This window comes from Mus musculus, chromosome 6, assembly GCF_000001635.26.
Source record: "Mus musculus strain C57BL/6J chromosome 6, GRCm38.p6 C57BL/6J".
Lineage (NCBI taxonomy): Eukaryota > Metazoa > Chordata > Mammalia > Rodentia > Muridae > Mus > Mus musculus.
Genome location: NC_000072.6, coordinates 70,361,640 through 70,384,191, shown reverse-complemented (window position 1 = coordinate 70,384,191; position 22,552 = coordinate 70,361,640). Strand labels below are relative to the sequence as shown.

The window sequence follows — 22,552 nt, the reverse complement described above, 5'->3', positions numbered from 1 at the left end:
AGTGTGAATATTGAGTGGAGCATCTATAAGATCCCTTATGATGTGCTTGAAATGCTCTGTGAATGGTTTGGCCAACACAAACTACCACTGAGACAAGAACATGTCTTCCTCTGAGGATTGAGCTTCTTTCTTTGTATGTTGAATCATTAAACAAAGACCCAGGATGTTCAAAGCATCTTCAAAGCCACTTGTACATGACCTGGAAAGGAGCCTCTGGTCCAGTTTTCAAGGATAGGTATAGCTGCTCTCCTGGTATGGGTGCTGCTTCTCTGGGTGTAAGTGTTTGTGTTCAGATGGAAGGGTGTCCTGGGAATTGGAAGTCCAGGGACCATACAGCTCTGGGGGAAGAAGGTATTCCAGTGGAAGGGTATTGTGAGATATGAGAACTCAGGAACTTTCCAGCTCTGAGGTGGATGGTGGGTTTTCCTGCTTAGGGACTGGTGGCTCTTTTTCATCTGTCTTGTCCTGCATCTGACCTGTGGGTTAGGCTGCTGCTGGTTTGTTTTTTTTTCCATTTTTTATTAGGTATTTAGCTCATTTACATTTCCTATGCTATAACAAAAGTCCCCCATACCCACCCACCCCCACTCCCCTACCCACCCACTCCCCCTTTTTGGCCCTGGCATTCCCCTGTACTGGGGCATATAAAGTTTGAGTGTCCAATGGGCCTCTCTTTCCAGTGATGGCTGACTAGGCCATCTTTTGATACATATGCAGCTACAGTCAAGAGCTCCGGGGTACTGGTTAGTTCATAATGTTGTTCCACCTATAGGGTTCCAGATCCCTTTAGCTCCTTGGGTACTTTCTCTAGCTCCTCCATTGGGAGCCCTGTGATCCATCCATTAGCTGACTGTGAGCATCCACTTCTGTGTTTGCTAGGCCCCGGCATAGTCTCACAAGAGACAGCTACATCTGGGTCCTTTCGATAAAATCTTGCTAGTATATGCAATGGTGTCAGCGTTTGGATGCTGATTATGGGGTGGATCCCTGGATATGGCAGTCTCTACATGGTCCATCCTTTCATCTCAGCTCCAAACTTTGTCTCTGTAACTCCTTCCATGGGTGTTTTGTTCCCAATTCTAAGGAGGGGCATAGAGGTGTCATCTCTGTGGGGCTGCTGGCAGGGAGAAGGCTGGGGAGAAAGTATTGCCACTGTGGACAGCTCCTGCAGCTGTGTTTCACCAAAGGGGTAGGCTGAGGCAGGAAAGAGGTCTTGCCATTGTGGACAGCTCCTCATGACAGCAGTAGGCTGAGGTAGGAAAGGAGTACCACCACGAACAGCTCTTGAGCAGTAGCTCCTGCTGAGGCAGGTGAGGCAAGCACCATGGACAGACTGCAGGCTGAAGAGATGTCTTGGTGCTGCCATTTTGATAGCTCCTGAGGAGGTATCTCACCACTGGGTCCTGAAGGAGGGTCTGAAACAAAAATTTTTATAGTGGTGTTTAAGGTGGAAGTCAACAGCCACACACAAGGTTGTTCTCTGATCTCTACTCCTGTACTATGGCAATGAAAGTTATCCTCACATATGAATATGAACACATATAAACACATCACACACCAAAATACAGAAATCAGACAAAATAAGTATTCTTGGTATTAATTATATTACTTATCTTCATCAAGTCTTTATTCTTATTCCTTCTTAGAAAACATTATCATTGAGTGTGGACAATTTTGAGGAAGCAAGTTATGCTTAAAATATCTTATATTCTTTTTAAAAATATATATTTTTTACAATCCATATTTTGTCCCGCCACACACACCCTCTGACTGTTCCAATCCCATACCTCCTCCCCACCCCTGTCTCTACTCCACATGGATGTCTCCACCCCCAACTCCACCCGACCTCTAAATTACCTGGGGTCTTCAGTCTCTTGAATCATCTCTGAATGAACACAGACCCAGAAGTCCTCTACTGTATGTGTGTTGGGTTTATCATGTCAGCTGGTTTATGCTGTTTGTTTGATGGTCCAGTGTTTAGAAATCTCAGAGGTCCAGGTTAATTGAGACTGCTAGTCCTCCTAAACGATTGTCCTTATCCTCATCTACTATCAGCCTCCCCTAATTCTACAACAGGGGTCAGTTGCTTATGTCCATTGGTTGGGTGGAAATATCTGCATCTGACTCTTTCAGCTGCTTCTTGGTTCTTTCAGAGGGCCGTCACGATAGGTCCTTTTTTGTGAGTGCTCCATAGCCTCAGTAATAGTGTCAGGGCTTGGGAATTCCCCTTGACCTGGATCTCACTTTGGGCACGTCACTGGACCTTTCCCCCCTCAGGTTCCTCTCCATTTCCATCCCTGTAATTCTTTCAGACTTGAACAATTATGGATCAGAGAAGTGACTGTGTGATGGCAACCCCTTCCCTCACTTGATATCCTGTCTTCCTGATGGAGGTGGTCTCTATAAGTTTCTTCTCCCTACTGTCAGACATTTCATCTAAGGTCCCTACCTTTGAGTCCTGAGAATCTCTCACCTCCCAGGTTTCTGGTGCATTCTGGAGGGTCCCCTAACCTCCTATTTCACGAGATTGCCTGTTTCAATTCTTTCAGCTAGCCCTCATGGCTTCAGTTCTTTTCCCTCACCCAATACCAGATCAGGTTTCCCTCAACCCCACTACCCCTTCCTGTCCACTTTACCTTCCTGGTCCCTCTCTCCTTCCTAACGTGTGATTGCTTTCTTCTCTTTCCAGTTTCATGAGGTTCCACTTATCAATTGTTCTTCGAGCATGAGCCATTGGAGTTCTGTTTAGGAAACTTCCTCCTGTACCAATGAGTTCCAGGCTCTTTCCCAATTTCTTTTCTATTAAATTAAGTGTATCTGGTTTTCTGTTGAGGTCCTTGATCCATTTGGACTTGAGCTTTGTGCAAAGTGACACATATGGGTCTATTTTCACTCTTCTACATACAGACAGCCAGTTAGACCAGCACTATTTATTGAAGATACTTTATTTTTCCATTGTATATTTTTAGCATCTTTGTCAAGTGCAAGTATCCATAAGTGTGTGGTTTTATTTCTGAGTCTTCAATTCTATTCCATCCATCAATGTGTCTGTCTCTGTATCATGCAGTTTTACTACCTGGGGATCACCATCCCTGATGTCAAGCTTTACTACATAACAATAGTGATTAAAAACTCCAAGGAGCTGCTTGGCCCCTCCTTGATTTCTTAAGCTCTCATCTTTGTTACTCTCATCTCTAGCTCTTTTTTCTCTGTCCCTTCCCCCTTCTCTCCACATAGCCATGGCCCACGTGTCTCTTTCTTTTACCTTCTCTCTTTCTCTTTGCCTTTCTACAATAAAGCTCTAAAACCATAGACTGTCTCTGCTCATCAAGGCCCACCATGCTTGAATGATGGAATAGGCTTTCCCCTAAAGAGCTGTGTCTAATCTCCTGTCAGAGGCCTTCCTGCCCTCAAGCCACAGACTGGACCTAGGACTCTTGCCCATGTGACAACCACCCAGCGCCTTCTCTCTCCCTACCCTCTCATTTCTTTGGCCCTGAGGCTGGCCAAGCTGCCTCTGTGGCCTCCATTTTGGTCTTAGCTCTTCTGTGCTGTCCAGAGGCATCTGGGATGCCCGAGACTGAGAACATGTTATCTCTGGCCTCCGTGAGGCCCAGAGTCCTAGGACTCTGCCCCCTGTCCACCCACCATGGACTGGGCCCATAGCTTCACACAGCCTGATGCCCACCCAGGGCTGCGTGGAAAGCTCGAGGCAGTCCTCTGTGTCTGAAAGCACAGAGCACTGGAACTCTGGCAGGATGAGAGTTTTCTCCCACTCCCTTTATTCACCCATGCCCACTGCTCTACAATCTTCCTTAAAGAAGATTAAGTACTCTATTATTTTCATGAGATAGGATTTTAGGACATATTTCTGATTTTCAGGTGTGTTGGTATATTCACGGTTTGCTGTGGTGGGAGAATTGGGTTTTGATGATTCCCATGTATCTTGGCTTCTGTTGCTTATGGTCTTGCAATTGCCTTTAGCCATCTGGATATCACTGCTATTTGTTGGTCTGGGTGACTGCCTGTAGTCTGCCTCTTTTGCCCATGGATTGCTTCAGGTCTCCTGGTAGGCCTGTGGTCCTGGCTGTAGCAGACCACCTGTTGGAACTTCCAACATAGGGCTCTTCACAGGGTCAGATAAATTCCTGATCTGTTGCCCTGGCTGCAGTAGATCTTCTGGGAGGCTTTCAGACTGTTGGGTCTTCAGTGGAACAGTCAAACTGTTGTCCAACTGCCCTGAGTGCAGCTGGTCCTCGCCTGCTCTGAGAACAGTGGATCCTCAACTGCTCTGAGTGCAGTGGGTCCTCAACTGCTCAGCTGCTCTGAGAGCAGCTCATCCTCTAGCATGGATCAGGCTATGTAGTCTTCATGGGAGCAGATCAACTAGAGTCTGCCTCAGAAGAAAGGACCAGGTGGAAGGGGTGGAAGCTATAGAAGAGAAATGGTATTCAGGAAGATAGGGGGTTTGGTGGGTAATGGGTCCCGAGTCCACCAGGCTCCCAGTAGCAGCTCTGGAACTTGTGTGTGGGGGTGGTGTTTCTTACTAACTGCTCTGAGTGCAGTGGATCCTCTAGGATGGATCAGGATATGGAGTCTTCACAGGATCAGACCAACTAAAGGTCTGCCCTAGCAGCAAGGACCAAGCGAAAGGGGCAATATCTTACATTCTTTACATAGTGTATTTGTATTTCTCCCCCAACCACACCTCTAAAAGATTAGAGAGTAAGAACCTAATAGAATTGACTTTCAGGCTCCTTTTTAAATTTATTTTTCTTTATTTACATTTCAAATGCTATCTCAAAGTTTCCCTGTACCCTCCCCCCAACCTGCTCCCTACCCACCCACTTCCACTTCTTGGCCCTGTACTGGGGCATATAAAGTTTGCAAGACGAAGGGACCTCTTCCCAATGATGTCCAACTAGGCCATCTTCTGATACATATGCAGCTAGAGACACAAGCTCTGTGGGATACTGGTTAGTTCATATTGTTGTTCCACCATAGGGTTGCAGACCCCTTCAGTTCCTTGGGTGCTTCCTCTAGCTTCTCCATTGCGGGCCCTGTGTTCCATCCTATAGATGACTGTGAGCATCCACTTCTGTATTTGCCAGGCACTGGCATAGCATTTTTAAAAGTTACATATCTAAAGGTCCTCTCTTGGAAAGGTTTTTGTACATATATAGCAATGACCTGTGTGTTTATTTTTCCAGGTTCTGCTGGGGCACTGTGCTAAACCAGTCTCTAACTTTGACTTTCCTACCATTTAGGGCTCACTGTTTCCTGAGGCCTTTACTGAGGCTAGGGTGTGGCCACAAAAGGGGCCTATCATGACTACCCTCCAAAAGACCCAACAAGAATCTGAAAGAGTCAGATGCAGATATTCACACCCAACAAATGGACAGAAGCTGCTGAACCCTGTGGTTGAATTAGGGAAAAGTTGGAAGAAGCTGAGGAGAAGAGTGACTGTATAGGAGGACCAAAAGTCTCAACTAACCTAGACCCCTGAGATCTCTCAGACACTGAGCCACAAAACAGGCAGCATATACCAGCTGATATATGGCCTCCAACATATATATATATATATATATATATATATATATATATATATATATATATATATATATATATGGTTTGTAATCAGTCAGAGAAGATGCACCTAACCATCAAGAGACTGGGGGCCCCAGGGAGTGGGGAGGTAGTGGGGAGGTTTGGGGTGGTTGGGGTTAGGGGGTGGGGACATCCTCATGGAGATGAATGGAAGAGGGATGGTATGGAAGAACAGTCAGAGGGTCGCCTGGAAGGTGGATAAAATTTGGATTTAAAAAAAATGATTAAACAAAATTTTTTTGAATTTAAAAAGGATAACAAATAGAAATTTTATAATTTGAAAAATTATATACAAATATATTTATTGTTGGGTGTGAATACACATGTGCCTCTCTCTGTCTCTCTCTGCCTCTCTTTCTCTCTGTGTCTGTGTATGTAGGTCAAAGCGCAACCTGAAGAAGTTATTTCTTTCTTTTCACTAGGTGGTATCTGGGAATAAAACTCAAGTCATCAGTTTTGCTGTAACCTTTACCTTTCCTGGTAAAAGGAGAGTACAATTTCCATGATGAAGTACTATTTTTTCCTTGACAGATTTATTTTATTTTCAATTGTGTGTATGTATCTGTGGAGGGGTGTAGGCATATGTATGAGTGGGGTCTCAAAGCAGTTAGAAGAAGACATCAGATTTTATGGAGTTGGAGTTACAGGAGTTTTTGATCTAGTTGAAGTAGGTGCTGAGAGCCAAACCAGGATTACCCTATAACAGCAGGAAGCAGGGGTTTTCCTTCTAGTACCCTAGTGGAAAGATTTTTTTTAAGTTTGGTTTTATCATGGAATACCTTGGTTCCTCCATGTACTGTAGTTAAAAGTTTTGCTTAGTATAGTAGCCTGGGCTGGCATCTGTGTTCTCTTAGGGTCTGGATGACAACTGTTGAGGACCCTCTGGCTTTTAGAGTCTTCGTTGAGAAGTCTGGTGTAATTCTTACAGGTCCTGCTTTATGTTACTTAGTCTTTTTCCCTTATAGCTTTTAATACTCTTTCTCTGTTCTGTGCATTTTGATTTTTATGTGATAGGAGGATTTTCTTCATTACTTGGTGGCTTGTACATTATGTTGCATCTCTTTAGGTTATAGACAGTTTCTCCTACAAATTTGCTAAAGATAATTTCTCTCTCTTTGATCTGTGAATCTTCACTCTATTCTATTTCTATGATTCTTAAGTTTGATCTTTTCATTGTGTCCAAAATTTCCTGGATATTTTGGGTTAGGAGCTTCGTAGGCTTTTTATTTTCTTTGACCACTGTGACAATATCTTCTACGGCATTTTCTATGCCTGGGATTCTCTCTTCTATCTCTTGTATTCTGCAGATGAAAGAAAAACAGCCTGAATTTTGTAGGCAAATGGATGGAACTAGAAAATATCATCCTGCGTGAGGTAACTCAGACTCAAAAATACATGCACGGTATGTTCTCACTAATAAGAGGTTATTAGATTTTTTAAAATGTACAGAATACCCAAGATACAGTCCACAGAACTAAAAAAAATGTTCAACAAGCTCAAGGAGAGAGGTGAAGAGAACATGATCTGGTATTGGGTGAGAGAAAAGGACTGACATCATGAGGGCCAGCAAAATAATGGAAACAGGCAACCTTGGAGGGTAAGAGGTAGGGGGACCCTCCAGAATGCACCAGAGACCTGGGAGGTAAGGAACACTCAGGACTCAAAGGGAGGGGCCTTAGACGAAATGCTCTACAGTGGGGAGAGGAAATTGTAGAGTCCACCTCTCATAGAAAGACAGGGCATCAGGTGAGGGATGGGGTTACCATCCCACAGTAAAACTCATAATTGTTCATGTCTAAAAGAACTGCAGGGACAAAAATGGAGCGGAGCCCGAGGAAAAGGAGATCCTGTGACAGTTCCAAAGTGGAATCCTGCTCAAGGAGAGGTCCCAAGGCCTGACACTATTATTGAGTCTATGGAAAGGTCACAAAAGGGACCTATCATGACTGCCCTCTGAAAGACCCAGCAAGCAGCTGAAAGAGTCAGATGTAGATATTTTCACCCATCCAATGAACAGAATCTCCTGACCCCTGTGGTTAAATTAGAGAAACGCTGAGAGGAGCTAAGGAGGAGGGTGATCAACAGTCTCAACTAACCTGGACCCCCAAGACCTCTTAGACATTGCAACACCGACCAGACAGCATATGAGGCCCACAACATATATATATATATATATATATATATATATATCTTAGAGGACTGCAGGGTTTGGGTTCAGTCAGAGATTATGCAACTAACCCTCAAGAGACTGGAAGCCCTAGAGAGTTTAGAGGCTAGTGAGGGTGGGCACATCTTTGTGGAGAAAGGGGGGTTGGGGAGGAGGAATGAGATGGGGAATAGTGAGAGGGGTGGACCAAGAGGGGGATAAAATCTGGAGTGTAATAAAAAAAGATTAAGTAAAATTTAAAATGTATAGAAAAGAAGAGAATACTAAGCAAATGATAAACAACAAAAACCTTTCAACCACCATCTGTAGCTCCCTACCTCTTTCTTATGTTTTCTATCTCCAGGGTTCCTTGCGGTTTCTTTTATTGTTTCTAATTCCATTTTTATGTCTTTGAGTTTTGTTCAATTTCTTCACTGGCTTGATTGTATTTTCTTGTATGTCTTTAAGGGATTTGTTTCTTCTTTAAGGGCTTCTACCTGTTTTGCCTGTATTTTGCTGTATTTCTTTAATGGAGTTATTTATATCCTCTTTAAAGGCCTCTATCATCTTCATGAGATGGGATTTTAGGTCAGAATCTTGCTTTTTAGGTGTGTTAGAATATCCAGGGCTTGCTGTGGTGGGAAAATTGGGTTCTGATGAGGCTGGATTGTATTGGGTTCTGTTGTTTATGTTCTTGTGCTTGTCTCTGGTCATATGTTTTTTTCTGGTGTTAACTAGTCTGAGTGTCTCTGACTGGAGCTATGTAGAGCTCTGTGACCTGGGTTAGAGTATGCCTCCTTGGAGGCAAGCAGTGCTGTCTCTGGTTAGGGAGGGCCTCCTTTGTCCTTGGTTAGAACATACCTATAGTGTTCCTGGTTAGGGTAGACCTCCTGTGTTCCTGGTTGGGGTGAACCTCCTGAGAGACAGGCAAGCTTTGGTTTCTAGGAGCAGGATCTTCACCAGTTGTAGATGGAGGGGCAGACTGGGAGAACTGTGTACTGGTTACCACAGGCCTACTTGGAGACAATCATTTTAAAGAAGATTGAAATTGCTGCTTGGCTGCATGCCATGGGGATAACATGATTCCAGTGCCAGACATCTTCAAGTAAGGAAACCAAGAGTTCTTTTACACAACCCTGTGTATGTTACCAAATTGCTAGAGTGTACCAGTTGCATATATGAAACAATATGCTTCAGAATTTATATAGAAAATTTATATTTGACATGCATGTATGTATTGTGTTTGAGCATTTAGCCTCTGTTTTCTTTTATTTTCCTTTCCAGTCTCCTGGTAAAGCCTTCTCAAAATAGCCTCTTCTAATTTGCTGACTTTTTTGTTGTTTCTTCTGAATTTAATTATGAATGCTTCATGAGTACACATTATTTCTGGAATATGATTATAGCACATAGAGAATAACCCCCTCCTTTCCCTAGCGTCCATTGTTACCCAGATATTCTACGAAGAGTAAGAACACATGCACCCCTTCCCCTTGCTTGATGAAATGGTGATGAGTCAAATCTTGTGCAAATAACTGCGGTGGCAGTTTGCTCATAGGAATAATGGCCATGTTATGTCTAGAAGATGCTATTTCACAGCATTCACCACAATACTTGTATCTTATGTTCTTTCTGTCTCTTGTTCCATGACTATCTCTGCTTTGTTAAAATGGGGATGGGGGAACATTCCTTTTAAGGAATTTCACAGTCATATACTTTCTGTACTTTCACTAATTCTGTACTCTGCCTTAACCAGTATCTACTGAAAAAAGTCTTCTAGGATGAATGTTAAGAATAGCACCATTCTATGGGTTTAAATATACAGATCTACAAAGCAGTTTGATGCCATCCCCATTCAGCAAGCAAGATAAAACAAATAAAAGAAAAACAAAGCAGCTAAACAAACAATGGTAGGTTTTTTCTTAGGTTTTATGACCACCCCATGCAGTCTCTTGAACAGGCTTGCAGTTCCAGGCATTATAATGAATATCATTCTACTTATTTCTGATAATGACAAGAAAAATACCATAAAAGTTCACCTGGAGCAGAACTTATAGACAGTCTCCACATTTTCTCCTCTTTGTGTGTTAATACAACACTGACTAAAATATACCCAGTGAAAACATAAACTCATGGTGACAATTGTCCCATAGGTTCTCATTGTATTAAGCATTTACCTGAAACTTACTGACAGACTTCCCAAATCAAGCAGTCTCAATGCTATGGTAACATCTATGAAAGGCTATTTTACCTTCTTCTCAAGGCCATATACTTTTCAGACCGTCTGCCCTTCATAATCTTGTGGCCCCATATACATGTAAAGGACTGGTCTCTGAGATTTGTGGGGGCAATGGTGTCAGCGTTTGGAAGCTGATTATGGGGTGGATCCCTGGATATGGCAGTCTCTACATGGTCCATTCTTTCATCTCAGCTCCAAACTTTGTCTCTGTAACTCCTTCCGAGGATGTTTTGTTCCCACTTCTAAGGAGGGGCATAGTGTCCACACTTCAGTCTTCATTTTTCTTGAGCTATCTTTTGACCATTTGACGAATGATGTACATTTGGACAGCTTGACTCCATGCATAGATTAGACTGGTCTAGAACTTGTTATGTACCACAGGCTGGCCATAATTTCATTGTTCTCCTGCTTCTGTGTTCCTAGTTCTGGGATACAGATGTGAATCTTATTCTTTTATGATATTTTGTTTACTTTTCTGTTTCTTGTACTTTACACATAATACTAGATTTACAATTCATCTCATATATATTTTCATAATTCACTAACCTGAATTCAGGTGGTTGTTTCATGTCTGTTATTGTGACTTATCTTCCTTTAAACTCAAACATTTCCCCCCCCTTCAGATGTGAACAATCTCTGATATTATGATCTGTTGGTCCCTGTAAATTCATTATTTGATTTAGTGTGGCTGTGCCCCCTTCTGGTGAACTTTTTGAAGAGTGAGCATAACCATATTTAGCCAGTTTTAATCCTGCAAATTTCTAGACTTCTCTAAAAATATGCCTTTGTGGAATAGACCCTTTCAGTGTTGCTGGTGTCCAGGCATGATGAGGTAAAGAAAGCTTGTTTATTTTATTCTCCACCATTTCCGCAAAAATTAGAACCCTGTGTAAGTTCCCTGAAGTTGTAGGAAACATGTCACTTTCTGTTGGGTTTGCTTTTACTTTGAGACTAAATATTCACTGATCCTAGCCTTAAATTCATGTCCCACATGATTTCCACAGAGCTAAGTTGGGCTTCTCCTCACATCTCTGTCACATGTTTATTTTGGAATTTGGGGCCCTACTGTCTGAGGCACTGTTCATATTCTCATTAGAAGAGTCGATTTGGAGATTGGAGACAATGAACAAATTTAGCTTCAATATTTTTTGACTTTCCTCTTTCCCTTTCTACCGATTGCTATCTTTTATAGGACATTTTCATACTCTTTTTTTTTTCTTATATCCTTGTGATTTTTCTCAGCATATTTTATCATGTTTTCTAGAATGGTCAACCTGAGATAGGTCTCGTAAAATTTCTACAAAAGTCACCTGATTTAAGTATGTCTTAGATTTTAACCCAAACCTACTAGTTTCTGTAGTAGATTTCTGTTGGTGATGAGGAAGTCAATCACTTTCAGTGTTTTCTTATGCTCTCTTTGATGGCATTTTTGCCTGTTGATTGACTCCAAGCACTCATGAACACTGACCAGGCATTACTTGCTTTGGTATTTTCTATCTGCTTTGCATGGGTTCCAACAGCCCAGCCCAGCTGCTCAGAATTTATAAACCAAGCCTTTGCACTGTGTCTGAACAGCATCAGACAGGCTGGGCAGCAAGATGGAATCACAGACCCAGGTCCTCATGTTTCTTCTGCTCTGGGTATCTGGTAAGAAATTTAAAGTATTAAAACCTTTTCAAAGTTTCATCTTTGTGGTAAGAAATTTGCAATATGTGCCAGTGTGTAATATTTCTTACATAATAAATTTTGACATTATGATAAGGACATTTAAATGAAAAATATCGACTGTTGTTATAATCTATGTTTTTTATCTATGCATTTTCACTGCTTATTAATTATTGCAGGTGCCTGTGCAGACATTGTGATGACACAGTCTCCATCCTCCCTGGCTATGTCAGTAGGACAGAAGGTCACTATGAGCTGCAAATCCAGTCAGAGCCTTTTATTACAGAATATGTTGCAGAAGGAATAGAAAAACAATACTGTGGAGTTTTTTCCCTGCATTTTGGTGTATAAAAGTTTTATACCAAAAGACATAAGAAGCATTGAACACATTATTTTTTACTGGGCTCTGTAAACTTTTTCGTCAGCATTTCAGACATGGCACCTCTAAGTCTGAATGGAGAAGTGTGCATAACCAGAGCTGTGTGTGGTGTACACAGATGTTTAAACTCTCAAGGAGGTTTGTGTAGGAGGCTGAAGCACTGTGGGAGGAGTACTATAATGTTGCTGACAGTAATAAACTGCCAGGTCTTCAGCCTGCACACTGCTGATGGTGAAAGTGAAATCCGTCCCAGATCCACTGCCAGTGAAGCGATCAGGGACTCCAGTGTACCGGTAGGATGCCGAGTAAATCAGTAGTTTAGGAGATTGTCCTGGTTTCTGTTGATACCAGGCTACAGCAGTACTCACATCCTGACTGGCCTTGCAGGTGATGCTGACCCTGTCTCCTACTGATGTGGACATGAATTTGTGAGACTGGGTCATCACAATGTCTCCGTCAACACCTGCAAACAGAAACAGATAATGTGTATACACTTACACATACAAAGACTTCATGATACAAATGTTAGAATCCAAAATGTCTTATCTAATAGCATTGTCTGCCTAATATTGGCTTCTTATAGGAAATAGATATTTAAATGAATTACTTTTAAGATATTATAAAAGTTTTACATGTCTCACCAGACAACCAGAGAAACACGAATACAAAGACCTGAATCTGTGACTCCATTTTGATGCCCATGCTGGTGTGATGCATTTCATATCTCACTGCAAAGACCTGGTTTATAAATCATGAGCAGCTGGGCTGGCCTCTAGGGATCTATGCAAAGGAGTCATCAAATAAGGAAGTAAATTACACAGCGGTTTGAGAGTATCCAGGTTAAATAAACAGTCAAAAGTACAACCAAAGACAGGAAGTAATCACTGGGAAGGAAGTCAAAATAGAAGCTCAAGGACCAATTTAAAGCTCTGAAACCACAAGTGTATAGATGCTCTCATGATAGGCTTCCATCAAAATCAGATATTGGGTGAGGGTAAAGGACTGAAGCACTGAGGGCCAGCTGAAAGAATGGAAGCAGGCAACCTCAGGAGGTAGGAGGTTGGGAGGACCCTCCAGAATGCACCAGAGACCTTGCAGGTGAGAGACTCTCAGGAATCAAAGGGATAAAATGCCCAACAGTAGGGAGAGGGAACTTCTAGAGCCCACCTCCAGCAGGAAGACAGGGCATCAAATGAGGGAGGGGGTGCCATCCTACAGTTACAACTCTGACCCATAATTGTTCCTGTCTGAAAGAATTACAGGGATGGAAATGGAGGGGAGCCTGAAGAAAAGAAGGTCCAGCGACAGGTCCAAAGTGGAATCCAGCTCAAGTGGCAGCCACAAGGCCTGACACTATCATTGAGGCTATGAAGAACTCACAGAAAGGGACCTAGCATGACCTCACTCTAGAAGATACAACAAGCAGTTGAGCTAGATGCAGGTATTTGCACCCAACCAATGGACAGAAGCAGCTGACTCCTGTTGTTGAATTAGGGAAAGACTGAAAGAAGTTGAGGAGGACAGTGACCCTGTAGGAAGTCCAACTGTCTCAATTAATCTGGACCCCCGAGATCTCTCAAACACTGGATCACCAAACAGGCAGCATACACCAGCTGATATGATGCCACCAACACACATACAGAAGAGTACTGCTGGGTCTGTGTTCATTCAGAGATGATGCACCTAACCCTTAAGAGACTGGATGCCCTAGGGAGATTAGAGGTCAGGTGGCATGGGAGGTGGGGGCACCCACATGGAGACAGGGGTTTGGGAATTAGGCATGGTATGTGGAGCAGTAGGAGAATGGAGTAGTTGAATAAAATATGGAGTATAAACAAAATTAATTAATTAATTAAATAAAATAAAAAATTCAACAGATCAGCTTTACAGAAATAATAGTACAACTACCTTTGTTTCAATCCCAAGGAAACAATAAATCCTGAACAACAGCAACAGCAAAAGAAGAAAGAAAGGGGAAGTTAAAAAGAAGAAAGGAAAAAAGAAGTGAAAGGGAAGAGGAGGGTAGAGGAAAGAAAGAAAGAGGATGGAGAAGAGATGGGATATTGAGTAGGGCAGTGAAAGAAATGTGGAGGTCAGCCCCTGCAGCCACTGCTGCAGTCCTCCCTCAGCCAGAAGCTTGTTGCCACCTCTGGTCAATGGACATGATGAAGCAGCAGATAGCTAGGTGCTCTTTGGGATTCAGAGTCTCCATGAGTCTAGCCAGCCATGCCCCTGTGCTGTGAGTGTTTCCACCACTTCAAGGAGTCAGCATTCACAGTTCTTGGATAAGTTGGCCTTGTGAGGAGCTGGCCATAATTTAATTCCATCTCTAGGTTTTCTCTAGGCACATGGAGAACAATGAGCAGCTTTACTAAGGAAGAGTTTGACTGCTGTATCCTCGATGAAGGCTGTACTGCTCAGGACATTCTGAACCCAAAATAATAAATGAGGTCTCTTCTTTTTATGTTGTGGACCTCAGAGACATTCTAAAGAAGCATATGAGGTGGCTAAAAGCTCTTCCCCATGTTATTCCCTTTTATGCAGTCAAGTGTAATGATGGCAGAGCCATAGTGAGCACCCCTAGCTGCTATTGGGACAGGATTTGAATGTGCAAGCAAGACTGAAATACAGTTGGTGCAGGGGCTTTGGGTGTCTGAGAGAGGATTACCTATGCACATCTTTGTAAACAAGTGTCTCAAATCAAGTATGCTGCCAGTAATGGAGTCCAGATGATGACTTTTGACAGTGAAATTGAATTGATGAAAGTCCTCAGAGCACATCGAAAGACAAAGTTGGTTTTGTGGATTGTCACTGATGATTCCAAAGCAGTTTGTTGACTCGGTGCTAAGTCTGGAACCACACTCAAAACCAGCAGGATCCTCCTGAAATGGGCAAAAGAGCTAAATACTGATGTCATTGGTGTCAGCTTCCATGTGTGTAGTGGATGTATTGACCCTGAGACCTTCATGCAGGCAGTGTCAGATGCCCGCTGTGTATTTGACATGGGAAGAGAAGTTGGTTTCAGCATGTATCTGCTTGATATTGGTTGTGGCTTTTCTGGATCTAAAAATACAAAGCTTAACATTGAAGAGGTCATCAGTGTGATCAATCCAGCTCTGGAAAAGTTCTTTCCATCAAACTCTGTCGAAAGAATCATAGCTGAGCCAGGCAGATACGATACTCAGTTTTCACACTCGCAGTCAACATCATTGGCCCCCACCCAAAAAGGTAGAAGGAGCAGACCTGCTCTGACGATGAAGATAAACAAACCTTCATGCATTATGTGAATGATGGAGTGTACTGATCATTTAACTTCATTCTTTATGATCATGCACATGTGAAGGCCCTGCTGCAGAAGTGACCCAAGCCAGATGAGAAGTATTACTAATCCAGCATCTGGGAGCCAACATGTGATGGCCTTGATGGGATCGTTGAGAGCTGTAACCTGCCTGAAATGCATGTGGGTGATTGGATGGTGTTTGAGAACATGGGTGAATACACCATTGCTGTTGCTTCTACTTTCAATGGGTTCCAGAGGCCAAACATCATGGCCAATATGGCAACTCATGAAGCAGATCCAGAGTCATGGCTTCCTTCGGGAAGAGGAGGAACAGGATGTTGGCACTCTGCCCGTGTCTTGTGCCCAGGAGAGAGGGATGGACCGTCACCCTGCAGCATGTGTTTCTGCTAGTATCAATGTGTTCATGCCATTTTTGTAGCTCTTGCCTGAAAGTTTAGCTTGAATTAAGGCATCGGGGGGGGGGGGGACCATTTAACTTAATTAATGCTAGTTTGCAATGTCTTCATTGAAGATCTTCAAAAGATCTTCAGGTTTCTTGAAAAAAGTGTACTGACTAAATTTATGCAAACTTGATATACAATGGAGTCATCTGAGAATTAGGAACATTGATTAAATGCCTTGACAAGATTGGTATATTGACAAGTCTGTTGAGCATTTTTATTAATTAGCAAATGATGTGGGAAGACCCCGTAAAATATTAATGAGGCCACCCCTAAGCTTGTGGTCTGAGTTTTATAAGGCAGCAGGCTGAGCAAGCCATGTGAGCAAGCTAGTAAGCAGCACCCCTCAGTGGCCTCTGCATCAGCTCTGGCCTCCAGATTCCTGCCCTGGTTTGTTTGAGTTTCTGTTCTGACTTCCTTTAGTGATGGACTATGAAAATGGAAGTACACAGAAACCCTTTCCTCCACAAATTGCTTTTCTCATGGCATTTCATCATAAGAATAGTGACCTAAGACAAAAAGTAAAATCATGAAACATAAAGAGTTTATACTGGTGTGTATGTTTCCCTGTACCTGTTATAGTTAACTAACTAAATGGTGACCTCTATTCAATTTCTCAAATAATTTGTTTTAGTTTTATTATTTTTTGAATAGGTGCTACTACTAAATTTGAAGAAAATTTCCCTGTTCATTAAAAAAAGAAATTCATATATTTAGGACAGTTAGTTGTTTGAATTTCAAATACAAATTATATTCTCACTATAATGTATTATTTTTCTCCACATTTATTAATTTGGACTTCTCAATATTTGAGAAAAGTTCTCTCTACTTAGTCCAAGATGAACTGTAGTGCTCTATAGTGGTCAGTCTACATTTGACCCCATGGAATATGTGCCTCTTCCTCCTGAGTGCTGAGATTCCAGGTACATATCTTCATGCTCAGGTCTTTTTCATTTTCAGATGATCTCACTTTACAAATGAAGTAATTCCAGAAGTCTGAGTATGAACAGCCACAGTCGTTGGAAGTTTAGTTACTAAATGCTTTTTAATCCCTGTCTTGACCTTTTGAATCTTCTTATTAGTAGCTAGAGATCTCAGTAAATGATCCTTAACCACAAGTACATGTCTGTATTTTTCAATTTTAGAGTCATAGCTCTCTACACATGAAAGCATATTGGTTAGGTCTCAGATCAGGGACAGATGACTAAGTTAGATGTCCCTTAACATACCAAAGAAGATACTGGTTGTCCAGCATATCCCATTGTCTACCTGTTACAGGGTCTTCTTGGCTGGCATGCCTCACTCCTTACTCTGAACACTCCATTCCAGATATTGGTCTGTGCTTGTCTTTCCCCAGCTCCTTTGTCCTCTATATAATCTGTCATTATGGATCCAACCCAGTTTTTCATCTACCTCTTAGGTAATCTTCCTGGCCTCATGGTCTGGACCTTCCTTCTCCCATCTTCCCTCTTCATATGGCCTGACTCCTTTTGGTCATGGTGACTCTGGAAACCTTTCCAGCACAGGACCTTTTCAATTGAAAGTTATAAGAATAACTGTGAATATGACTCTGAGAAACAAGAAAATCAAAGGAAATGTGGAAACTTTAAACCAGTTACAAATGCTTAATTATAATGATCAAGAGCTCAGAGACATGAAAAGTCATGATGGCCACAGAGGTTCCTCTCAACACTTCTCTGCATCCTTACCTGGAACTCAGAGAAGCAGCATCCATAGCAGGTGTGTGTCTGACGCCATCTCTGAGAGCTGGAAGAGAGGCAGCTGCCTTTAAAGGAGCCTGGGATGTTGTATAATGACTCTATATACAAATCATCTCAGTCAAGTGTGTGCTGCTTCTCAAAGGACACCTGCTCCAACTTCCCACAGGAAGTTGGTGTCAGCAGAAAATTTACTACAACATCACATGTGTATCTTAAAGGAGTTTGCAAGTCTATTTTATTAAATCTTTTCCCTGTAGTTTTTCTGAGGTGTGATATGGAAGAATGCAAAATAAATGTACAGTGTAAAGAATGTAAAGATATTTCAAGAACAACTTGATCCCTCAAGATTATATACACACAACGATAATGTTTACTAAGACGGAATAAAAATAAAGACTCAATTAAGAGGACTAATATAATTAATTCCTAGGATAATTACTTATTTTATTTTTTCTCTATGTTTTTGGTGGTGTCTATATGTGTTCATATTGATTTGAAGGAAATTTCCCTTGCCATGGCATGTGGGTGAATATCAGGAGACAATCTTGTGTGTGGCTGTTGCCATTGACCTTATCTGAGGTGGGGTTCACAATTCTCACGAAAGGCACCATGGCCCAGTGTCTTCTAGAGATTCTCTTGTCTCTGTCTCTTATGTGTGATAGCATAACTCCAAGTACAGTCACATGTTGCTACTGCATCTCATTTTATGTGGATTCTTGGGGTATAAATCAGATCCTCAAACTTACATGGGAAGCACTTTATCCATAGAGTCACCTCCAACTCAGCTTTTAAATAAAAACACTGGAAGAATATTCTTCAGGTTGAACATAAATAATACTTAAGTAAATATAGGACTTCAGAAATGAAGAAAAGAACTATATAAAGGAGATATATGGAGATACATCTAAAAGACTCTTTGTTCATCCAAGATTATCATCACTTGTTGTCATAGTGATGAAAAGCTAATCAAAGAGATTAGTTTGGATGCTAAGTCCATTTTGTCACAGGTATTAGAATGGATAAACCCGCTGGCTCCTTGGGTCCACTTCATTGGAATACCTTTTCCCTTCTTTTACCTTGAGGTAATGTCTATCCTTGATGTGAAGGCATGAAGGTATAAAGATGTTTTTTCAGATGCAACAGAAAGATGGACATTTTCTGTGTCTTTTATTGGGGAAATTGATACCATGGATGTTGCATTATCAGTGATGAGTGCTTATTGGTTACTCTTATTTCACTGTGTTAGTATAAGAAAATTTCCCCCTATTTTGATTTTGGTAATCTGAAATTATTTATTGTTTTCATATTCTGCAATATTCTTTCTTGCAACAGAAATTTGGATACTATTTTCAACCACAATCTATTGTCTGTGTCTTATTGGGGAATTGATACCATGTATCTTGCATTATCAATGATCTTATCCTTTGTGTGGAATTCCAGACTATCTGGATTTTTTGTGACTAGGATTTTTTAGATTGAACATTTTCTTTTTGTTTCTTGGTTATGGTGAGTGTTTTAGGTTTTTGTTGAGGTTTTTATTTTTTAACTTTTTATTGGAAGAGTTTCATGTCAGGCACCCCTGTCCTGCTTATCTCACATCTGTAGGCTTATATTTTTCAAAGCCTATTTTAATAAGGGTTTTTAAACATTTCAACCTCCCTTACAGACCACCAACCAAATGTAGGAGAGGAAAATGGCTAATAGGACAAGAGAGACATGGACCTGCTCAGAAGTAGTTCCTTGGGGCAACTCCAGTCTTCACTGTCTGCAGGCCAGTCCACTAGCAAAACACCAAACAGGAATCCACAGCATCATCTCAATCAAGATGAAACCATGAGGCTCTAATGATTGTTCACCAAAGCATCTAAAAACAGTTGGAACACCACCTGAAGTTCTTTGGTGTGCATCTATCTACTAAGGCATGACAAATGAAGACCAGTATCAGTGAAGCCCAATAAAGGCCAGCAGGCTGACCAACGTCAGATCATCCTCCACAGTCTGTTGTATCATACTTACGTTGTTTCCAAAACATCGCATGTTCTCTCAAGCATCTGCTCCAGCAAAACATCACATGCCCTTTCACCAGATAGCTTCCAGAAAAGCATCACATAGCACGTCTATGCCTCTAACAAAACCAGAAATTCTTACACAGCCAGACCTCTTATAACTGACCTTTGCCCTTGCAATATCCCCAAACTAAAATATACAAAGAAGCAAACAACAATAAACAAAGCACAGAAAGCATTTCATCATAGTAGCTGTAATTTGTTACAGTGTGTCTCACAGTATAACTTTGTCCACACACCTGCACTTGCAAATATTCATTGCAATGAGTCATTGGTCTGGTTCAAGATATTTAGCTTCTGTGACACCATCAGTGTTGGATCCAAATAAGGACTTCTCTAGATTACATGTTGTTCTCCTGTGTCATAGAGAGCCTACAGCTTTGGATCAGCAAGGATGGCTTTTTCATGACTAACAAAGATTTGTAGATAATATAGGGGGTGGACAAATTCAGAACCCTGGATCTGGGCCTGGGTGGTACTTGAGCTAATCAGACTGTCAGCTCTCCCTTATCAGCACCACCGGGGTTAGCTGTACTTCAACAGTACTCCAGCTAGGACAACCATTGCCACCATTTGCGTGAGACAGAGTCAGATTTTCCTCTTTCATGGCATCTGGACAAGAACTCTTAGGTTTTCACATGCTTCCAGAGCCAGCTTTCATTGTGTTGCCCTATCAAGGTTTGGGCCCACTCTCCCAACTGCTGCAACATGTGATGGGGCTAGGCCATCTCTCCTGCTTTTCTTCCTCAGGGCTGACATACCTGTTGCTTTTCCATCAATGCCAGCTCTATTCTGTTGCCCTGGTAAGGTGCAGGGCCCACTATCTCAAGTGCTAGTCAGGGATGGGGCAGGGCTAGGTCTCCTGCTCTCATGACCCCAGGGTCAGCTGTCCCAGCTACTGCAGGTAGAGGAGGGGAATCACCCCACGCACATTGGCCACCTCACACCAGATATGAGTGGCCACTCTACCACACTCTTGTCCTCAGAGCCAGCTCACCTGTGCCTCTGCCACTAAGATCAGCTCCACTGCGTTGCCCAGATGAGGTGCAGGTCTTGCTTTCCTAAGTGCTATGCCAGGCAAGTGATAGGGCCAGCTTACCAGGTCTCATAACCTCAGGGCCAGTTCCATCGACTGTCATAGGTGAGGAGGGTATTGTCTCTGACCCGTGCCACCTAAATCAAGAAGAATGGCAGGACCAGCTCTACTCTGCTCCCATCCTCTGGTTTATATCTCCTCTAACCTTGCCACTGTCACCAGAGACAAGCCTATTATACTGACCAGGAAAGATGCAAGTCTAACTTTCATAATCCCAGGACCAACTGTCCTGGCTACCTTGGGTGGCAAGGGGAAATTGGGTAAAGGAAACAGTCTCCCACGCTCCAGGCCTCTAGGCCACTTCACAGCAGAGGAGAGATTTTCATCAGGTACTTCTAGCATGTTTTCAGTGTCTGAGATTCTCTATTCCATCTCCTGTATTCTGTTGGTGAGCCTTACCACTGAGTTTTTTTACTTCCAATTTTTTTCATTTCCAGCTTTACCTCACACTTTATATTCCCTGAATATAAAAGAATTCCTTGAATTTGTTGCCATATCTGGAACTTAGGAGCATTTGGTTGCTCTGGGTTGCCTAGTAGAGAGTACTTATGAGTTCCTGCCAGATATGGCCATTGTTTGTCTTGGACTGAATGTGTTTCAGTATGTTGGAGATTGACAAGAGTGGAGATGAGCTCAAAGATGTGGTCAGAGGGGCTTCAAGTGCTCCATAGAAAAGAGGAAAACTGAGTCTCCCTGAAGTTTAAACAGGCCCCTGCAAGATGTCTACTAAAGCTCTGGGGATGAGAGGAAGCAATAGTAATTAGAGAACAGAAAGAAGAGTGAGAATGTCCTACCTGATCCCCAGTCCAGGAGTGAGAAAGTGGAGTTCAACAAGAGAAACTGTGGGGTGCCTCTGGAATTGAGGCCGAAAGGATGATCTGTTTCAGGGCTGGGCAAGAGACTAGGTAATTGAATATACAAGAGAGGGAGAAAAGTGAATATTACCTACATAATTTCCAGTCTGTGAGGGCTAGCTGGTTTTCAGGCAAAGAGTACCTAAGGGTTTGGTGGGTGGAAAAAAAATGGATGGAGAGTGGGAAATTGACTGGTGTATGCTGCCTGCTTGGTGGTTCAGTGTTTGACAGATCTCTGATGTCCATATTAGTTGAGACTGCTGGTCCTCCTAAAGGGTGGCTTTCCTCCTCAGCTTCTTTCAATCTTTCCCAAGATGGAAAGACTTCTGTCCATTAGTTGTGTGCAACTAATTGCCTCTTACTCTTTCAGCTACATGTTCAGTCTTTCTGAGTGCGATCATGCCAGGTTCCTTATTGTGAGTGTTCCACAGCCACAGTAATAGTGTCAGGCCCTTGGACCTCCCCTTGAGCTGGATCCCTCTTTGGGCCTATAGCTGAATCTTCTTTAACTCAGGCTCCTCTCCATTTCCATCCCTGTCATTCTTTCAGGCAGGAACAATTATCACTCAGAGTTGTGACAATGGAATGCCCTTCCTTTCTCATTTGATGCCTTGTGTTACTGCTGGGGATGGGATCTACAAGTTCCTTCTCCCTACTGTCAGGCATCTCATCTAAGATCTCTGCCTTTGAGTCCTGAGATTCACTCACTTCTCAGGTCTCTGGTGCATTCTGGAGGGACCCCCAACCTCCTACCTCCCTAGGTTGCCTGTTTCCATTCTTTCTGCTGGCCCTCAGGGCTTCAGTCCTTTTCTTCACACAATACCAGATCAAGTTCCCCTCCTGCCACCCCACTTCTCCCCCACTTCCACTTTCCATTTCAGGTCCCTCTCTCCCTCCACACTTTACTTTCTTCTCCCTCCCAAGTGGGACTGAGGCATCCTCATTTGGGAGCTTTCAGATTGTTGACCTTTTTTGAGTTCTGTGGACTGTTCCTTGGGTATTCTGTACTTCCTCGGGTTTTTTTGTTTGTTTGTTTGGTTG

The 22,552-nt window shown here is 42.4% G+C and overlaps 1 pseudogene, 1 gene segment (V, D, J or C) and 1 further gene; 1 reads left to right on the top strand and 2 right to left on the bottom strand.

Annotated features, from left to right (window-relative positions):
* The window catches only part of Igk (immunoglobulin kappa chain complex), a 3,171,119-nt gene that overhangs the window by 342,563 nt on the left and 2,806,004 nt on the right, over positions 1 to 22,552 (bottom strand).
* On the bottom strand, positions 12,199 to 12,723 carry Igkv6-17 (immunoglobulin kappa variable 6-17). The segment is given in 2 exon segments: positions 12,199 to 12,496; positions 12,675 to 12,723. Coding segments are annotated over 2 exon segments (347 nt in total).
* Positions 14,393 to 15,753, top strand: Gm8848 (predicted gene 8848; annotated as a pseudogene).